The 19,585-nt window shown below is 43.8% G+C and overlaps 1 protein-coding gene across 9 annotated transcripts in view; it reads left to right on the forward strand.

Moving 5' to 3' along the window:
- Positions 1–19,585, forward strand: part of L1CAM (L1 cell adhesion molecule) — a 721,289-nt gene that overhangs the window by 461,565 nt on the left and 240,139 nt on the right. For all 9 annotated transcript variants that reach the window (XM_089685157.1, XM_089685163.1, XM_089685158.1 and 6 more), the window contains 2 exons: positions 4,029–4,140; positions 9,932–10,098. In XM_089685157.1, coding sequence (XP_089541283.1) covers positions 4,029–4,140; positions 9,932–10,098 — 279 coding nt within the window. The remainder of the gene's footprint in view (positions 1–4,028; positions 4,141–9,931; positions 10,099–19,585) is intronic.

Raw genomic sequence — 19,585 nt, forward strand, 5'->3', positions numbered from 1 at the left:
GCGAAAAGAAGGGAGAGAGGGAGGGAAGGAAGGAAAGAATGAAGGGAGGGGATGGATGGAGGAAGGAAGGAAGGAAATTGATGGAGAAAGGAATGAAGGAAGGGGAGGGAAGGAAGAAAAGGGAGGGGGGAAGGAAGAAAAGGGAGGGAGGGGAATGGGTGGAGGAAGGAAGGAAGAAAAGGGTGGGAAGGAATAGGAGGAGGAAGGAAGTAATGAAGGAAGCGAGGAAGGAAGGAAATGAAAGGAGGGCAGGGAGGAAAGAATGAAGGGAGGGAGGGAGGGAATGGATGAAGGAAGGAAGGATTGAAGGAAAGGGAGGGAAGGGGGAAAGAAGGAAGGAGTGATTGAAGGACGAGGAGAGAGGGAAGGAAAAATTGAAGGGAGGGGAGAGAGGAAGGAATGAAGGGAAGGAAGAAAAGGGAGGGAGGGAATGGGTGGAGGAAGGAAGGAAGAAAAGGGTGGGAAGGAATAGGAGGAGGAAGGAAGTAATGAAGGAAGCGAGGAAGGAAGGAAATGAAAGGAGGGCAGGGAGGAAAGAATGAAGGGAGGGAGGGAGGGAATGGATGAAGGAAGGAAGGATTGAAGGAAAGGGAGGGAAGGGGGAAAGAAGGAAGGAGTGATTGAAGGACGAGGAGAGAGGGAAGGAAAAATTGAAGGGAGGGGAGAGAGGAAGGAATGAAGGTAAGGAAGAAAATGGATGGAGGAAGGAATGAAGGAGGAAAAGGAGGGATGAAATGGATGAAGGAAGGAAGGAAGGAAAGAAGGGGAGGGAGAGCAAAAGGAGGAAGGAAGAGGGAGGGAAGGAAGGAAGGAAATGGATGGAGGAAGGAATGGAAGGGAGGGAAGGAATGGATGGAGCAAGTAGGGAGGAGAGAGGGGGGGGAGAGAAAGAGGGAGAGGGGGAGGGGAGAGAAAGAGAGGAGGGAGGGGGAGGGGTAGAGAGAGAGAGAAAAGCACTGACCTGGTACATTAAGAGGCATCACAGAGCTGCCGACTGATCTGGATAGGGGAGGCAGAGCAGATCCTCTCTCTTCTGCCATGGAGGATGGGGGGAGGGGCTGGACACTGTCAGAGCAGACGAGGCATCAGAGACCTGCAAGGTGGGGGGGAGGGGCTGAGTAGCACAGAGGGGAAATCCGATGCACAGTCAGGGATGATCGATGCAGGGGAGGGACAGTGACAACACTGATCTCCCTGCATGGATGTCAACGAGGCAGCTGGAAGTCTCTCCCTCCCATGGCTTTCAGCTGCTTCATTGAAATCCATGCAGGGAGATCGGTGCTGTCACTGTACTTCCACTGCACCGATCACCTCCAACTTTGTTCCTGATACATATTATCCATGGGGGGGGGCAGTGTGTGCAGTGAACACCCCGCATCCATGGATGATATGCCTCTCACCTTCCCACTGTCCACCAACTCCATCACAGCACAGTGTAGGACCAGTCACCCGACTTACTCTGCCACCACGTGAAGTTGCAGGTGAGCTACTTCTGGGTCGAGATCTGAGATTGCCTCCTCCTTCACTCCCCACGCTGTCACTGGACATCGAACCTCTCACGGGCCCCCTACTGACCCTCGGAAAATGCTCTAATGGTTAGCCAGCCGCTGCCCCAGACTTTGCTCCTTGACTATCCTAACACCCGGACATCCTTCCCCTAACCTTACATCTTTCTCAGCCTGTTTCATCTCCCCCCCCCCCCCCCCACCTCACCTGAAAAACATCTTTGCTGACAGCAGTAAAACCTACAGCTAGTCACACAATACAATCTGATTGTGCTTACTTTCTGCACACTTCTCCTGCACATACTGCCTGTTATCATACACTTTTTCTGCACATAAGACTCACCACCATACCCTGAGCATTCCTCTCCTTCGCCTAATACCTTCTTTCATATTCTCCACACTCCTCTCCTGCACATACTGCCCACTGTCATACCATCCACACGCAACTCCTGTACATACTACCTACTGTCATGCTCTCTACACTCCTGTCTTGTACTTACTGCCCACTGTCATTTCCTCCACACTCATTTTCTACACATACTGTCCACTGTGTTCCCCTTCACACTCCTCTCCTACACATACAGCCCACTGTCATACTCTCTACACTCCTCTCCTGTACAGACTGCCTTTGTCTTATTCTCCACACTCCTCTACTGTAAATACTGCCTACTGTCATACCCTCCACGCTCCTCTTCCTCACCTGCACACACTGCCTATTGTTATTCTGTCTGCACTTCTTGCCCTCACCTGCACATACTGCCCACTTTCATACCCTCCACACTTGTCTCCTGCACATACTGCCCACTGTCATACCCTCCATTCCTCTCTCCTGCACAAACCGCCAACTGCTTTACCCTCTACTCTCCTCCTCTATGCATCTTACTCACTAGAACTATTCTTCAACATTATATTGAATAACTCCAATGTTGCTTGCTCGACAGTGTGCACACTTTTGCTAGTTCAGCTTAAGAAAATTTTCTCTGTCTCCAATTTTGTTGTGTCCAATATTAGTACTTATATCATTTCATGATTACTACTATGACATACTGTATAGAGAAGCATGGGGAGTGTGTTTGAACATAATCCACCCCAGGTGTCAGCTTTGCTAGTCACACCACTGCTGTTTAAACTTCTTACCACTGTCTAGACCTGAACAAGCACTATTACAGCAGGCATACTATGTTGCATGAGACAAATTTATCACCTCATTTTTCTCATATGTAGTGTTCTTCCACCATTTCTGTACTGTGCAGAATGATTGTTCACACAATTAATGTCCGCAGCCACTTTAAAACCTTAGGATTTGTTTACCATTACAGCCACTGTTTTGTTGTTTTTTTGGTTTAATTTTGTATATCTTTAAGCCCTGATAACTACAGCTTTCCTATACATGTTTAACCACTTCAATACTGGGCACTTTCACCCCTTCCTACCCAGGCCAATTTTCAGCTTTCAGCGCTGTCACACTTTAAATGACAATTGCACAGTCATGCAACACTGTACCCAAATGAAATTTTTATATTTTTTTTCACACAAATAGAGCTTCCTTTTGGTGGTATTTAATCGCCACTAGGTTTTTTAACATGTTTTGACAAATAATCGAAAAAAGACCCAGAATTAAAAAAAAAGGCATCTTTTTTTGTTTCTGTTATAAAATGTTGCAGATAAATAATCTTTCTTCAAAGTTTAGGCCATAATGTATTCTGCTACATTTGTTTGGTGCAAATAACCCAAATCAGTGTTGATAACTTTTCTACTTTTCTACCAAATAAATAATAGAGTTCGCAAACTATGGTATATATCTGAAAATCAATCAATCCTGATGTAGTGGTGGCAGAAACACACAGGGCATAGAAACACTGCACAGCTTTTTTTTTTACATATTATGATTGAATTTCACTGGTATAAACAACCATTTTTACTGAATGAAACTGATTCATTCAAAATGTATTGTTGTGATTAACTGTGATTGGCCACAGCTAATCACATGGTACAGGGATGGGCTGTGAATGGCCCTGTCTGTACCATGTGATCACTGTGAACAGAGCTAGCAAAACAATTGTAAGCAAAGAATAGCATGAAAGGAAGCCATTTATTGTTTACTATTGTCATGCGATCTACTGTGAATGGTCACAGCGATCATATGGTACCGGCAGCAGGTAATCAATCTTCGGCTGTGCCAAGTGGGCCGACATAGCCCCAAAACGCGTTTTGGGAGGACATCATATGACGTCCACCCGGAATGAAGAAAGTCCCGCCCAGCCACCATATTACAAAAGGCGGAGCAGAAACTGGTTAATTAACGTACAGCATTAGGTTCAAGATATGTGTCTTGTAAATGATTGCTCCACCCCAGATTAAAGTACATTCTCTACAATTGATAGCAAAAAAGTATCTCTGCAAACTTTTTTGAAATGTTGACAACTATGCCTCTGTCAGTTTAAGGTGATCTGACCTATACTTTCTCTCAAATAGTGTATTAAAAAAATTTGGGTCTTTTTTTTTTGTCTTTTTCCAATAAAGAGCTGGCTCCACAAATCTTGACAGCAGACAAAATGACCTACATTGCAGTAGAGAACACAGATGTCTTCTTGCATTGTCAATTTTTTGGATCTCCAACTCCCATTACGCACTGGTAAGAAAGTCTCTTTTAACTACACGTAATAATAATTTGGGTAGCTGCACTTATGAAAAACCAAGCCTAATAGTCCTTTCACCTTTTCCATACTGCGCATATACCCCTGTACATAACTCAGATGCACAAGTAAGCCAGCAGGATCCGCAGCCCAGCAGGTGTCTACTGTTCAGCCTGGATGGCTGAGTAGAACTGTGTGCTTGGCCTAATTTCCTAACGTTTTAAAGGAAAAGTCATCTACCTGCACACTATGAAGAAAAGTCACAGATGTGCCTCAGCACCACCAAGCCTTGTCTTGGCCTTGGATCCTACACAGAGTTGCCTGCTGATCTGAGATATGTACAAGGAGATAGTCATGGCCAAAAATATTGGCACCCTTGCATTCCTGTCAGATAATGCACCACTTCACCCAGAAAATTGTTGCAATTATGTTTAGGCATTCTCATGCTTATTTCTTTTGTTTGTTTTGGTATGACACACAAAAGTGGAGAAATAAAAATCCAAATCTGACACATTCCACACAAAACTCCAAAAATAGACTGGAAAAAAATATTGTCGCCCTCAATTTAATATTTGGTAGCACACCCCTTGGAAAAGAATAACTGAAATCAATTGCTTCTTGTAACCATCAGTAAGTTTCTTACACCTCTTTACTGAAATTTTGGACTACTCTTCTTTAGCCAACTGTGCCAGATCTCTCAGATTGGAAGGGTTCCTTTTCCCAACTGCAGTTTTGAGATCCCTCCACAGGTGCTCTATGGGACTCATTACTAGCCTGTTCAGTACTCTCCAGTGCTTTGTCTTGAACCAATTCTGGGTGCTTTTTGACTTGTGCTTTGGGTCATTGTCCTGCTGTAAGATCCAACTCAGATTTCATAATGCCGTGCACACGGTCAAGACATTCAGTGCCTGAAGCAGCAAAGCACCCCAAAACATCAATGAACCTCCACTATGTTTGATTGTAGGGACTGTATTCTAATCTTTAAAGGCCTCTTTGCTTTTTATGTAAACAAAATTTTGGGCTTTACCAAAAAGCTGTAATTCTCCAAAAAGGATTTGGCAAGTTTTGGCAAACTCCAATCTGGCTTTTTTATGTTTCTGTGTCAGCAGTGGGGTCCTCCTGGGTCTCCTACCATAGCATTCCTTTTCATTCAGATGGCGACATATAGTGCAAGCTGACACAGCTGTACCCTGTGCCTGAAGGTCAGCTTGAATTTTTCTGAAAGTGGATTGAGGTTTTTTAGCCACCATTCTAACAATCCTTTGTTGCAATCTTTGATCAAATTTTCTCTTTTGTCCACGTCGAGGGAGATTAGCTACAGTGCCATGGACTGTAAACTTCTTGCCAATGTTGCGCACAGTGGACACAGGAACATTAAGATCCCTGGAGTTGGACTTGTAACCTTGAGATTTTCCATGCTTTTCCATAATTTTTGTTCTCAAATCCTCAGACAGTTCTTTGCTGCTCTTTCTCTTCTCCATGCTCCATGTGGCACACAGACACACAACAGAAAGGTTGAATCAATTTTTCAACATTTTAAACTGGTTGTCGGTGTGATTTCTATATTGTCATCATGTTAATTGATTCAGGTGAGTTTAATTCCAAATTACAGGAGCATCACAAACTTGGAATGCAATTATTTCTTACAATTTTGAGAAGGTGCCGATGATTTTGTCCAGTCCATTTTTGGAGTTTTGCGTGAAATGTGTCAGATTTGGCTTTGTGTTTCTCCACTTTTTTGTGTCATACCAATAAAAACAAAATAAATAAACAAGAGAATGCCCAAACATTTGTAATTGCAACAGTTTTCTGGAAAAAGTGGTGCATTATCTGACAGAAATGCAGGGGTGGCAATTTTTTTGGACATGTCATTATGTTTAGTATAGAGAGGGAATGATAGCAGTTAGGGTAATGTTATTAAAAGTTGTTATCCTTTTAAACAGTTGGGATAACAAAACATACATTTGGCGCTCGGGTTGAAAAATTTGGAGACCCCTGCTCTAATCCACCCTGATTCCCAGCCTCTGGCTTTAACAGCATGACAGTTTAAACTCAGGTCCTAAGGCATAGAGAGATTTCTGAGTCTTTGATTTCTACCTTAATTCAAGTGAGAAAGGCCACTTCCAGCAAGGTTTATTATGATACCTGTAAATATTTCTTTACCTGGTATGAGCGTAGTCAATTCAGTTCCAGGGATTATTGTGAATCACATTCTGGCCTTCCTGCAAATAGGTCTTGATCAGAATTTGGTTCTTAGCACCCTAAAAGGGCAGATACCAGCCTTATCCTTCCTTTTCCAAAGGCAATTTGTGAAACCCTTTGTTCAAGATGTTTCTTGCAGCACCTGTACTTCCTTGAGACCTTAATTTGGTTTTCTCTTTCCTGCAACTTTAAACCCATTCTTGCCAGAACATTAGCTTTTAGGTAGCCATTGCATCAGTCAGATGTGTCTATGCACTCGCTGTCCTTTCCTATAAAGAGTATTTCTTTATACTTCAAAGTGATAAGGTTGCACTACGCCCTGGACCATCCTTTTTTTCCAAAGGTGGTTTCAGCGTTCCATTTCAATGACTATATTGTAGTGCCATCCTTGTGCCTTGCTCCTAAGAATCCAAAGGCTTTCTCTCTACATTGCCTGAATGTAGTCAGAGCCATTAGAGTGTACTTAGAAGTTACTGATAACATTAGGCAAACAGATTTTCTGAACGTGATTACAAGCGCTTATGCTTCAGGAGTCAAGCCAACTGTGAAAAGCCACCACCTGGTCTTCTCTTCATGCTTTCTCAAAGTTATAGCAGATGGATGTCCAATGTTCTGCAAATGAGGCTTTTGGCCCCAAGAGTTTTGCAGTGGCACTCTGAACTTTTTTGTCTCTGACCTCTGTTGTTTTTGGGCTTGTTGTCACAGTTGCTGTTTGTCAAGTAGTTGCCCACCCTATATATTCATTGCTTGGGGATGTTCCATGGTGTATGAATACGTTTTCTATGTCCTGTACTATATGATTGAAATAAGTGGAATTTTTACTTACCGTATTTTCCAGCGTATAAGACGACTTTTTACCCCTTGAAAATCTTCTCAAAAGTCGGGGGTCGTCTTATACGCCGGTATACGGCATGCTGACACTTGGTGTCAGGGCGGCACTTTTTAGGGGGGCGGCACGGTGCCGCCGCCGCCTCCCCCCCTCCAACGGAAGGGACACTAAGTACAGGGGTGGGCAGGGGCTGCTGTTTCTTACCTGGCTCCGGTCCCAGTCCCACGACGATCCAGTCCAGGAAGCGCGGCTGCTCCTTCATTCAGTTTGGCCACTGGATGTTCGTGCGGCTGCTCGGCTCTGCCTCCTCACCGGTGATTGGCCGCCAGAACTGTAGCTCAGGAAAGGCACACAGGCGGCCAATCACCGGCGAGGAGGCAGAGCCGAGTGGCCCCACGAAAATCGAGTGAAGGAGCGGCCGGTAAGTGTGCCGTGCAGAGGTGCTGCTGCAACCACATATGCTGGCTGCAGCAGCACCATACTGGAACAGGGGTCAGCAAGTGTAATTGGTGTCAGTGGGAGGAATAGTGCCCCATCATTGGTATCACTGATACCAATGATGGGGCATTATTCCTCCCACTGACACCATCGATGGGGCACTTTTCCTCCCCCCCACTGACACCAACGATGGGGCACTATTCCTCCCCCCCCCCACTGACAACAACGATGGGGCACTATTCCACCCCCCACTGACACCAATGATGGAACACTATTTCTTCCCCCACTGACACCAATGATGGGATACTATTCCTCCCACTGACACCAATGTTGGGACACTATTCCTCCCACTGTCACCAATGTTGGGACACTATTCCTCCCACTGACACCAATGACGGGGCACGATTCCTCCCACTGACACCAAAGATGGGGCACTATTCCCCCCACTGATACTAATGATGGGGCACTATTCCTGCCACTGATACCAATGATGGGGCACGATTCCTCCCACTGACACCAATGATGGGGCGCTATTCCTCCCACTGACACCAATGATGGGGTGCTATTCCTCCCACTGACACCAATGATGGGGCACGATTTGTCGCTCTGACACTAATGATGAGGCACTATTCCTCCCACTAATACCAATGATGGGGCACTATTCCTCCCACTAATACCAATGATGGGGCACTATTCCTCCCACTGATACCAATGATGGGGCATGATTCGTCGCTCTGACACCAATGATGGGGCACTATTCCTCCCACTGAGACCAATAATGGGGCACTATTCCTCCCACTAATTCCAATGATGGGGCACTATTCCTCCCACTAATACCAATGATGGGACACTATTCCTCACACTGACACCAATGATGGGGCACTATTCCTCCCACTAATACCAATGATGGGGCACTATTCCTCCCACTAATACCAATGATGGGGCACTATTCCTTCCACTAATACCAATGATGGGACACTATTCCTCCCACTGACACCAATGATGGGGCACGCTTCTTCCCACTGGTGTGCATTGGAAGAGGGTAGTCTTATATGGCAAGTATAGCCCAAACACTATATTTTAACAGGAAAAGTAGGGGGTCGTCTTATACGCCCAGTCCTCTTATACGCCGGAAAATACGGTACCTGTAAATTCCATATCTTGGAGTACAGGGCACAGGCCACCCTCCCTAAATTCTCCTTGTTTATAAGCATTGTTTGCTACAAAATTGAGGAGTCACTGAGTCAGGTCAAGTTGTAGGGGAGGTGCCCCAGGGGGTATGTCCTCAAAAGCTTGCCAGTGTTCAGTCACCTGAAGAAATAGGCTTATAACCCATGGTGTATGAATAAGTTGCCTGTTTCCTGTACTGTACTCCAAGATGTGGAATTTAAGTGTAAGTCAAGAGTCCTCTATTTTATTCACTTGCAAATTGACTTTGAAGTTGCTAGGAATATTGATTAGTCCAGGGGTGGGCAACTGTGGCCCCCCAGCTGTTGGTGAACTACAAGTCCCTCATGCCTCTGGGAGTCATGCTTGTAACTGTCAGTTTTGCAATGCCTCATGGGACTTGTAGTTCTCCTTTTCTGGGAGTGTCTCTGCGCTAGCCTAGGTCCTGCACCTGTTCTTCCTTACTTAAACCTTTAAACATAGAGAAATTTTGGATGCCTAAACCAGAGAACCCTTTTATGGGTAAATAACATACATAAATATGTTAAATACACATACAGTATAATCTGTAATCACAGGTCCTCTTTATTAGGACAGATGTAAATGATTCTGGGTGTCTGGTTTTTTGAACATTTATTTTGTACATAAGCAGCTCTCCCAGCTTTACAGCTGGTTCACATCAGGAAACGCACAGGAACATGCTTGTGTTCCTGTGTGATTAGAGTGCAGCGTATGTACTACTTGCACTACTTTAAAAACACACTGCAACCAGATTGCATGGTACTTCTGTACCATGTGATTCGGTGCAGGCAAACGCTCTGTGTTTGCAACCTGAGTTTGGTGTGTCATTAGTATTACATTGACGTACGCTGGCGATAGCAAGTGCATTGCATTTTGAACACAGTGTTGGAAACACGCAAGGAACGTGGGCTTCACACACTGCGTGCTGGTGTGAACAGGCCCTAAAAATTGTTTAATTTTTTACACATTATACATAAACTGCCTAAAGATTTTACAAAACTGCTGGCCATGCATGCAAAATCTAATTGCCAAAAGATCTTTCTAGCAGGAAAAGGGCCTGCAAATATTACTACTGAATTAAATAGAGATCTTTTATATCTGCATGCACTTCTACTTTAATGTCTCTTTTTCAGGTATGATAAATATATGAATTCTGTAGTAAGCAAGGATGGCTTTGAAATCCTTACAAATGGGAGCATGAAAATATCAAATGTGCACATTGAAGATGAAGGAAATTACTGCTGCACTGCATCGAACAGCAAAGGCAACATGACCATCTCTGCATACATAGATGTCAGAAGTGAGTTTATAACCAAAAATTGCCTGTTATGCCTTGAGATTACATAATGAACAATAGATAACATTTTGAGCATGGTTTTCCATTTTCTTAAATCTGATCACCAGACAAACACTTAAATATGAATATGTAATACATACTGTATGTGAGATCTGTTCTACATGACAAGGGATTTGTCCATTCAGTCCTGGAATCGACTTTTTTGCAGTTACTTTCACTTAGAGGTCCTCTGCATCCCTACTCTATCCATCCAGTCCTGAGATCTATGCATTTCCACCAAAGACCATGTGCATGCGTATCAGATCTGTAAGAACTCCCAGAAATGAAGATTTAAAGAAAAGGGAAAACTGCAGGAGAGAATAATTTAGGAGTTTTCTGTCTCCTTTGAGGCCTCAACAACCATTGTTATGGCATGGAAAATATATATCTGTCTTCTTGCTGTTTGGTTTGTGGTTAGGAACTTTTGAGTACAACTAAAAGCAAAACATGTACTTTTACACATTTTCTGGTGCTCTTGATATTGGTCTTACCTTCTGAGACTCTTATGGACCTGACTCTTGCTGGCATCAGTTTAGCATCAGAGTTTATACATACCAAATGCAAGTGAGGGACAGACACATTTAATGTGAAAATGGCTTAATGTAGCTTAACGTGTAATAAACTGCCTAAAGCTCAATAAAGTGACTTGAAACTTTACACAGCCCAAGTTCTCAACATCCCAAACATGTCCTAGAAGTTTCATAGATTTTGGCCTGCCACAAAGAAAATGGGGGAAATTAAGCTTGTTTTTTGGGGAGCTTAATGTGACTTAATGTACAAAAAAGAGCTTAGATGTTTACCAATTTCCCCCAAACTTCACAAAATAGAAGACCCTATCGATGGCAACATATTCTGAAAATTTCAGACCATTTGGTAAATCACACGAAAAGTTATTCACGTTAAAGTGACACTATAGGCACGTTTTTTTCTGCATAAAAATAACAAACATGTGATACTTACCTCCTCTGTTGCAGTTGGATTTGCACAGAGCAGCCTGGATCCTCATCTTCTCGGGTCCCTCTTCTGTGCTCCTTGCCCTCCCTCCTTTTCAGTGCCCCCACAGCAAGCAGCATGCTATGGGGGCACCTGAGCTGTGTCACAGCTCCGTGTGTCCATTCAGACACAGAGCCCTGAATAAGCCCCACCCCTATCTCCTATGATTGGCTAACTGACTTTTATTGACAGCAGTGGGAGCCCATGGCACCACTGCTTTGTCTCAGCCCCTCAGGAAGGAGAATCTCGGAAGGCTGAGAAAGTCATGGTGGTCGCTGGAGAGAGATGGAGCTAAGGTAAGTGTTAGGGGGGCTCAGGGGGGCTGCTGCACACAGAAGGCTTTTTATTAAGTGTTCTTGCATGGCAAGACCACTTACTGTTATCTCACATATATATTCTTATTATAGCCAAATTTACCGCCCTAACTCCTCCCACAGTTTTTACACTACATAAACAGTAATATACCGAAACGTGCGGATTGTTCCCGATTTGTGTGCTATTACTTTGTGGAACGTTTCGCCGAATGGTTCACGAAATATCGGCGTTTTGGTGGTGAAATTGGTCCCATAGGAATGACTGGTGGAATGTTCAAAACTAGAGTGGGAGCTGACAAAAGCTAGAGTGTGAGCTGAAAAATCAGGACATGATTTCTAAACTGCCATTACTCCCTCATTTTCAAGCTCACCTACACAAATCTTATATCAAAACTTTCAGCTATCCCTGCTGTCACTAAAAATGTCCACGGCTAAGCCATAGTCCTGATAGTTTTTACAATATGACCATTTGTTTGCAACTCACGCCACCCATTGACATTCATTGAAACTCCACTCTAGCCACCTCAAATTTGAAGGGCAATATCTAAACTGTGACTGTGCCTTCATTTTTCATATTTCAGAGACATACTATGCATCAAAATGTAGGTCTGGATCTTGTGATTCTCACAATATAAAGCTCTTCAGTGTAGGATTTATAATTTTTAAACTACAACCGTTTGAAGATGGCAACCGCCAGTGAAGTGAGCAAGTTGGAGCAGTTTGTTTTTAACCGCTCTTCTCTGCCCTTGCTGTAGAGTGGGTTGACATAGGAACCCAGGGGTGTGAGCAGGCAGCAGAGTGACAAAAGCTAGAGTGTGAGTTGTAGACTACTGGTGGAGGCAAGAACACTTCACACAATTTCCCCAGAAAGCTTTTCTAGTTTTAATGTATAGAATGCATTAAGATAAAAAACCTTCTGCCTTTACAACCACTTTAAGCTATATTTTACAATGCTAAAACATTTAATGTAAACAGCTTAATGTAAAAAGAGCTTAACGTACCATAATGTGCCTAAATCTCAATCAATTGACTTGAAACTTTGCACAGCCCAAGTTCTCAACATCCCAAACATGTCCTAGAAGTTTCATGGGTTTTGATCTCCCACAAAGCAAGTGATTGACATTCAGCTTGTGTAGCCCTTACCACCTTGTGTAGTGGCCATAGCATGGGACACCAATGGGGGAATATTATGAGTGTGTGTTTGTGGCTCACCAGCCAATCACTGGGGGTTTCTTGGCTTGTGGTGCATGCTTGGGAAGTGCATACTTCCAAGTTTCAAATACCAGTGAATATTGGCACAAAATCTTCAGGCTTTTGCTAGAAAGCTGAACATGAAGAGGAACTTCATCTTTCAGCATGACAACGACCCAAGCATACATCCAAATCAACAAAGGAATGGCTTCACCAGAAGATGATTAAAGTTTTAGAATGGCCCAGCCAGAGCCCAGACCTGAATCTGATTGAAATCTGTGGGGTGATCTGAAGAGGTTTGTGCACAGGAGATGCCCTCGCAATCTGACAGATTTGAAGAGTTTTTGCAAGGAAAAGTGGGCAAATATTGCAAAGTCAAGATGTGCCATGCTGATAGACTCATATCCAAAAAGACTTGAGTGCTGTAATAACATGAAAAGGTGCTTCAACAAAGTATGAGGGTGTGCACACTTATGCAACAATATTATTTTAGTTTTTTATTTTTACTTCCCTCCACCGAAAAGATTTCAGTATGTTTTTCAACTGAGTTGTACAGTTTATAGGGCACATTAAAGGTGCAAATGTTTCTGAAATTATTTTTCTTTGTCTCATTTTCTTACATCACAGAAACTTGACTTTTTTAACAGTGGTATGTTGACTTTTTAAATCCACTGTATATATTCATGAGAATTGCTATGTGCTCAATCTTAGTACAGTCTACAGGTGAAACTCGAAAAATTAGAATATCGTGCAAAAGTTCATTTATTTCAGTAATGCAATTTAAAAGGTGACACTAATATATGAGATAGACTCATTACATGCAAAACAAGATAGTTCAAGCCGTGATTTGTCATAATTGTGATGATCATGGCTTACAGCTCATGAAAACCCCAAATCCACAATCTCAGAAAATTAGAATATTACATGCAATCAATAAAACAAGGATTGTACATAGAACAATATCGGACCTCTGAAAAGTATAAGCATGCATATGTACTCAGTACTTGGTTTGGGCCCCTTTTGCAGCAATTACTGCCTCAATGTGGCGTGGCATGGAAGCTATCCGCCTGTGGCACTGCTGAGGTGTTATGGAAGACCAGGATGCTTCAATAGCGGCCTTCAGCTCTTCTGCATTGTTTGGTCTCATGTCTCTCATCTTTCTCTTGGCAATGTCCCATAGATTCTCTATGGGGTTCAGGTCAGGCGAGTTTGCTAGCCAATCAAGCACAGTAATCCCACGATCATTGAACCAGGTTTTGGTGCTTTTGGCAGTGTGGGCAGGTGCCAAATCCTGCTGGAAAATGAAGTCAGTGTGTGCCTCTCCATTCTTCCTCCATACTCTGGGTCCTTGGTTTCCAAATGAGATGCAAAAGTTGCTCTCATCAGAAAAGAGGACTTTGGACCACTGAGCAACAGACCAGGTCTGTTTTTCTTTAGCCCAGGTAAGACGCTTCTGACGTTGTTTGTTATTCAGGAGCGGCTTGACAAGAGGAATAAGACATTTGAAGCCCATGTCCAGGATCCGTCTGTGTGTGGTGGCTCTTGATGCACTGACTCCAGCCTCAGTCCACTCCTTGTGAAAGTCTCCCAACACTTTTGAATGGCCTTTTCCTGACAATCCTCTCCAGGCTGCGGTCATCCCTGCTGCTTGTGCACTTTTTTCTTCCACACTTTTCCCTTCCACATAACTTTCTACTAATGTGCTTTGATACAGCACTTTGGGAACATCCAACTTCTTTTACAATTACCTTTTAAGGCTTTCCCTCCTTATGGAGGGTGTCAATGATGGTTTTCTGCACAACTGTCAGGTCAGTAGTCTTTCCCATGATTGTGATTCCTACTGAACCAGACTGAGACACCATTTAAAGGCTCAGGAACCCTTTGCAGGTGTTATGGTTTAATTAGCTGATTAGAGTGGGACACTTTGTGCCTAGAATATTGCACCTTTCACAATATTCTAATTTTCTGAGATTGTGGATTTGGGGTTTTCATGAGCTGTAAGCCATAATCATCACAATTATGACAAATCACGGCTTGAACTATCTTGCTTTGCATGTAATGAGTCTATCTCATATATTAGTGTCACCTTTTAAATTGCATTACTGAAATAAATGAACTTTTGCACGATATTTTTGTGGCAGACCAAAATCTTTGAAACTTCTAGGACATGTTTGGGATGTTGAGAACTTGGGATGTGCAAAGTTTCAAGTCAATTGATTGAGATTTAGGCACATTAAGCTCCTTATACATTAAGCTGTTTACATTAAATGTTTTAGCATTGTAAAATATAGCTTAATGTAAATAACTTTTGGTGTGATTTACCAAATGATCTGAAATGTTCACAATATGTTGCCATAGATAGAGTCTTCTATTGTGTAAAGTTTGGGGGGAAATTGGTAAATATCTAAGCTCTTTTTTTCTTTTTTTTTTTCCATAAAATATAACTTTGTTTACACCTTTGTACATATATACATGTCTTAAAGCAGGTCTAAACTGATTCACAAAAATCTCATATAAACATGTTAATGGCATTTCAAAATGTTTAATCTTTTTTTTTTTTTTTTTTTTTTTGTATTTCATTGGTTTTTATTAACTTTAAACAGTATAAAATAGAGGCAACAAAACACACCCACGCAGGGGCTATCAATTGCACCGATAAAAAAGGCATAATAGAGCAGACAATGCTCTAATTCCAATAAGGCAAAACGTATGCCCAAGCAGGGGCTATCAATGACACATACAGTTGTGACCAAAATTATTCAACCCCCACTGAAATTGAGTGTTTTGGCCAGTTTGACATTGCTTTTGATCATTCAGTCATCTTGCTTACATTTACATTAAAGAGGCACTTGTAGGTCAGACAAATATAACATAACAGTTATAATGAAATAACCACAAATGTCTTTTCTGTGCTCACAGCATTATCAGTTTTATTCAACCCCCAAGTGACATTCAATCTTAGTACTTAGTACAGCATCCTTTTACAGTTATAACAGCTTTTAAACGTGAAGCATAGCTTGACACAAGTGTCTTGCAGCGATCTACGGGTATCTTCGCCCATTCTTCATGGGCAAAGGCCTCCAGTTCAGTCACATTCTTAGGCTTGCGCACTGCAACTGCTTTCTTTAAGTCCCACCAGAGGTTCTCAATCGGATTTAAGTCTGGTGACTGCGATGGCCACTCCAAAATGTTCCAGCCTTTCCTCTGCAACCATGCTCTAGTGGACTTGGAGGTATGCTTGGGATCATTGTCCTGTTGAAAGGTCCAACGTCTCCCAAGCCTCAGGTGTGTGACGGACTGCATCACGTTTCCATCCAATATCTCCTGGTACTGAAGAGAATTCATGGTACCTTGCACACGCTGAAGCTTCCCTGTACCTGCAGAAGCAAAACAGCCCCAAAGCATGATTGACCCTCCACCATGCTTCACAGTAGGCAAGGTGTTCTTTTCATCATAGGCCTTGTTCTTCCTCCTCCAAACATAGCGTTGATCCATGGGCCCAAACAGTTCTAATTTTGTTTCATCAGTCCACAGAACACTATCCCACAACTTTTGTGGTTTGTCCACATGGCTTTTGGCATACTGCAGTCGACTCTTCTTATTCTTTGGAGACAGCAAGGGGGTACGCCTGGGAGTTCTGGCACGGAGGCCTTCATTACGCAGTGTGCGTCTTATTGTCTGGGCTGAAACTTCTGTACCCACATCTGACAAATCTTTTCTCAGTTCCTCAGCAGTCACACGGGGACTTCTCTCCACTCTACGCTTCAGGTAGCGCACAGCAGTCGAAGTCAGCATCTTCTTTCTGCCACGACCAGGTAGCGTTTCAACAGTGCCCTTTGCCTTGAATTTGCGAATGATGCTTCCTAAGGTGTCTCTTGGTATGTTTAACATCTTTGCAATCTTCTTATAGCCATTGCCCTTCCTGTGAAGAGAAATCACCTCTTCTCTTGTCTTCCTGGACCATTCTCTTGCCTTCACCATGTTTGTAACCACACCAGTAAATGTCTAGAAGGAACTGAGTATCACAGTCATTTTAAAGCTGCCTAATTGGTGCTTATTATGCTTGATTGCTGCTCGGTGACATCCACAGGTGTTTTCAATACCTGATGGAAAGCACCTGTATGAACCTCTGTTCTTCAGAGTGGTAGTCTTTAAGGGGTTGAATAATTGTGGCAATGAAGAAACCACATAAGAACCATTTACTACTGTATTACATAAACAATTGATGTCATTTTAGTTGCATTTGGGTAGTTACAACGTCCTTGTAGGATTTGATTCTGAATACAATTCCAAATGTACACTATAGTCCCTAAACCCCTTTACAGCATTGGGGGTTGAATAATTTTGGTCACAACTGTAGGTTACAATAACATCAGTGAAACTCTGACTAACGCAACTAAAGGCAGCTGTCCACTGTCACACCAAAACAAACAAAAAAGAGAGAAGAAGAGCAGAGAGGAAAGAAAAAAAACAAAAAAAAAAACAATACACACCAAAGAGCAGGGATCCACGAACGCCAATACCAAACTCCATTACCTCCCCACACTGGCCGGGGGGAGCGTGGGAAAGGCATATTGCAACCACGGCTCCCATATTTTCAAAAATTTAGGTTGAGAGTCATTGCATATACTCGACATCTGCTCGTTGAGCATCATAGTAGTCATACGATCCCGCACCCCCTGAAAAAGTACAAACGGACTCTTCCAGGCCTGGGCAATTGTCCTAGTGGCCGATAAAAACAAATAGGAAGCCAACCGCTGCTGACGAGCCAAGAGGCCCGGTATGGGGCAATGAAGCAAAGCATACCGAGCATCCCAGCGTATGGAGAGATGGAACAAAGTGAAAAGGAGGCCAAACACACGAGACCAAAAACGAACCAACCTTGGGCATGACCACCAGATATGCAGTACATCGCCATGATGGCCACAACCCCGAAAACATCGATCACTACAGGCAGGGTTAGCCTGGGCCAGACGAGCCGGAACCCAGTACCAACGAAACAATACCTTGTAGGCTGCTTCCAGCGTGGTCGTATTAAATGAACATTTAGTTATGAGTGACCAGGCCCTATTCCAGTCCTCCGGATCCACAGCCACTCCCAGGTCGCGTTCCCACTGAGCAACATATGAAAAAGAAGTGTGCGACAAGCGTCTGTTCAAAGCTGCGTAAAGAAGGGAGATAAGGCCCGGGGCACCTGGGCGCTGCTGGCAAAGCCGTTCAAAGGCAGATTTCTGATATGGGAAAGCAGAAGTGGCCCTCAGTGAGAGTAGCCAGTGCCACAATTGAAGGTACCGAAAAAATTCCGCTGGGGGAACATCTCGAGACTCCCGAAGGACATTCCAGGTGGGAAAGGACCGAAAAATCAAAAAGTGTTGCACCTGTGAGAAACCATGAGCCACCCACCAAGAAAAAGCCCTCGGGTGATCTAGACCCGGCGGGAAAAGAGGGTTGTTAATGATTGGAAGCAAAGGCAAGAAGGGTGACATCAGGCTACTGGAGTAACGTACCGAGTCCCAGACTTGTAGGCCATGGAGCAAGATCGGACTCAGCGCCATAGGGCGCAGGGCAGGGGGAAGCCATAGAAGTGTCGACAGTGCGATAGGGGCACAATTAGGTAGTTCCAGCAGGACCCAGAGAGGAACATCGGAGGAAGCGTGCAACATAGACAGCGGAGCAATCTGGCTCGCCTGATAATACTTAGTTCCATTAGGTACCCCAAGACCACCCTGGAGTCTATGAGCAAAGAGCGTATTTCTAGAGACTCTGGGGTGTTTATTGGCCCAGATAAACCGCATAAACTTCGCCTGAAGCAACCGAAGAAAATGAGGGGGAACCCGCACTGGGAGGGTGCGAAAATAATATAACAATTTCGGCAAGATGGTCATTTTCACTGTCCTATCCAAGACAGGTGCGGAAATTGCCAGGAATGCATAAGGGAAGATAAAGAGCTAAGCAAAGGATAGTAATTTGCACCAAAAAGGGAGTCATAGGTGGGGGTCAAGCGAATGCCCAAGTATTCAAGAGAAGAGGAAGCCCACCGGTAAGGGAAGTGGGATTGTAGGCGCGAAACCAAGTCTGAAGCCAAAGTAATATTGAGAGCGACGGTTTTATCCAAGTTGATACATAGACCCGAGATCAAGGAGAAGCGCTCAAGAACCCGTTGCAAGTTAGGAAGCGTCGTCATAGGATTAGTGAGAGTCAAGAGGGCATCGTCCGCAAAGAGGCTTAGCTTAAACTCCTGTCCCGCGTATGGAACCCCCGATACATTGCAATCGGTCCGGAGCGCTAAAGCCAGTGGCTCAAGCGCCAGGACAAAAAGCGCTGGGGACAGCGGGCAGCCCTGCCTCGTCCCTCGCCCAACAGGAAAGGGATCCGAGAAATACCCAGCGTATTTAACGGAGGCCGAAGGGAAGGAATATAAGGCTTGAATCCAAGAGAGAATAGAATCCCCGAAATCCCAACGAGACAGCACAAACCGCAGATATTCCCAGGATAGAGAATCAAAACCTTTATATATGTCCAAGGACAGTAAGAATCCTGGGATTTTCCGTTGTTGTAGAAAATGTATAAGATGGACCACCTTACGGACGTTATCACCCGCCTGCCTCCCGGGGACGAACCCTACTTGGTCCCTGTGGACCAGGCTACACAAATATTTATTGATGCGAAAACTAAGGATCTTGCCCAATATCTTCAGGTCTTCATTAAGAAGAGAAATGGGCCGAAAGGCTTGCGGTTCCTGGACATCATCGGTCGTTTTAGGAATCATAGAGATATGTGCCCTAAGTGCGTCCGGAGAAGGCAAGGAGCCCTGTCGTAACTCATTGAAATAGGCCGCTAAAAAGGGCACCAATAGGACTGAGAATTTTTTATAATAGAGACCGGAGAAACCGTCGGGACCTGGGGCCGCGGAGGACCGTAAAGATTTGATCGCTTGGAGCACTTCCAGTACG

The sequence above is a fragment of the Staurois parvus genome, unplaced genomic scaffold (assembly GCF_062004578.1).
Source record: "Staurois parvus isolate SC_StPar_1 unplaced genomic scaffold, SC_StPar_1.0 ptg000364l, whole genome shotgun sequence".
Taxonomy (NCBI): domain Eukaryota; kingdom Metazoa; phylum Chordata; class Amphibia; order Anura; family Ranidae; genus Staurois; species Staurois parvus.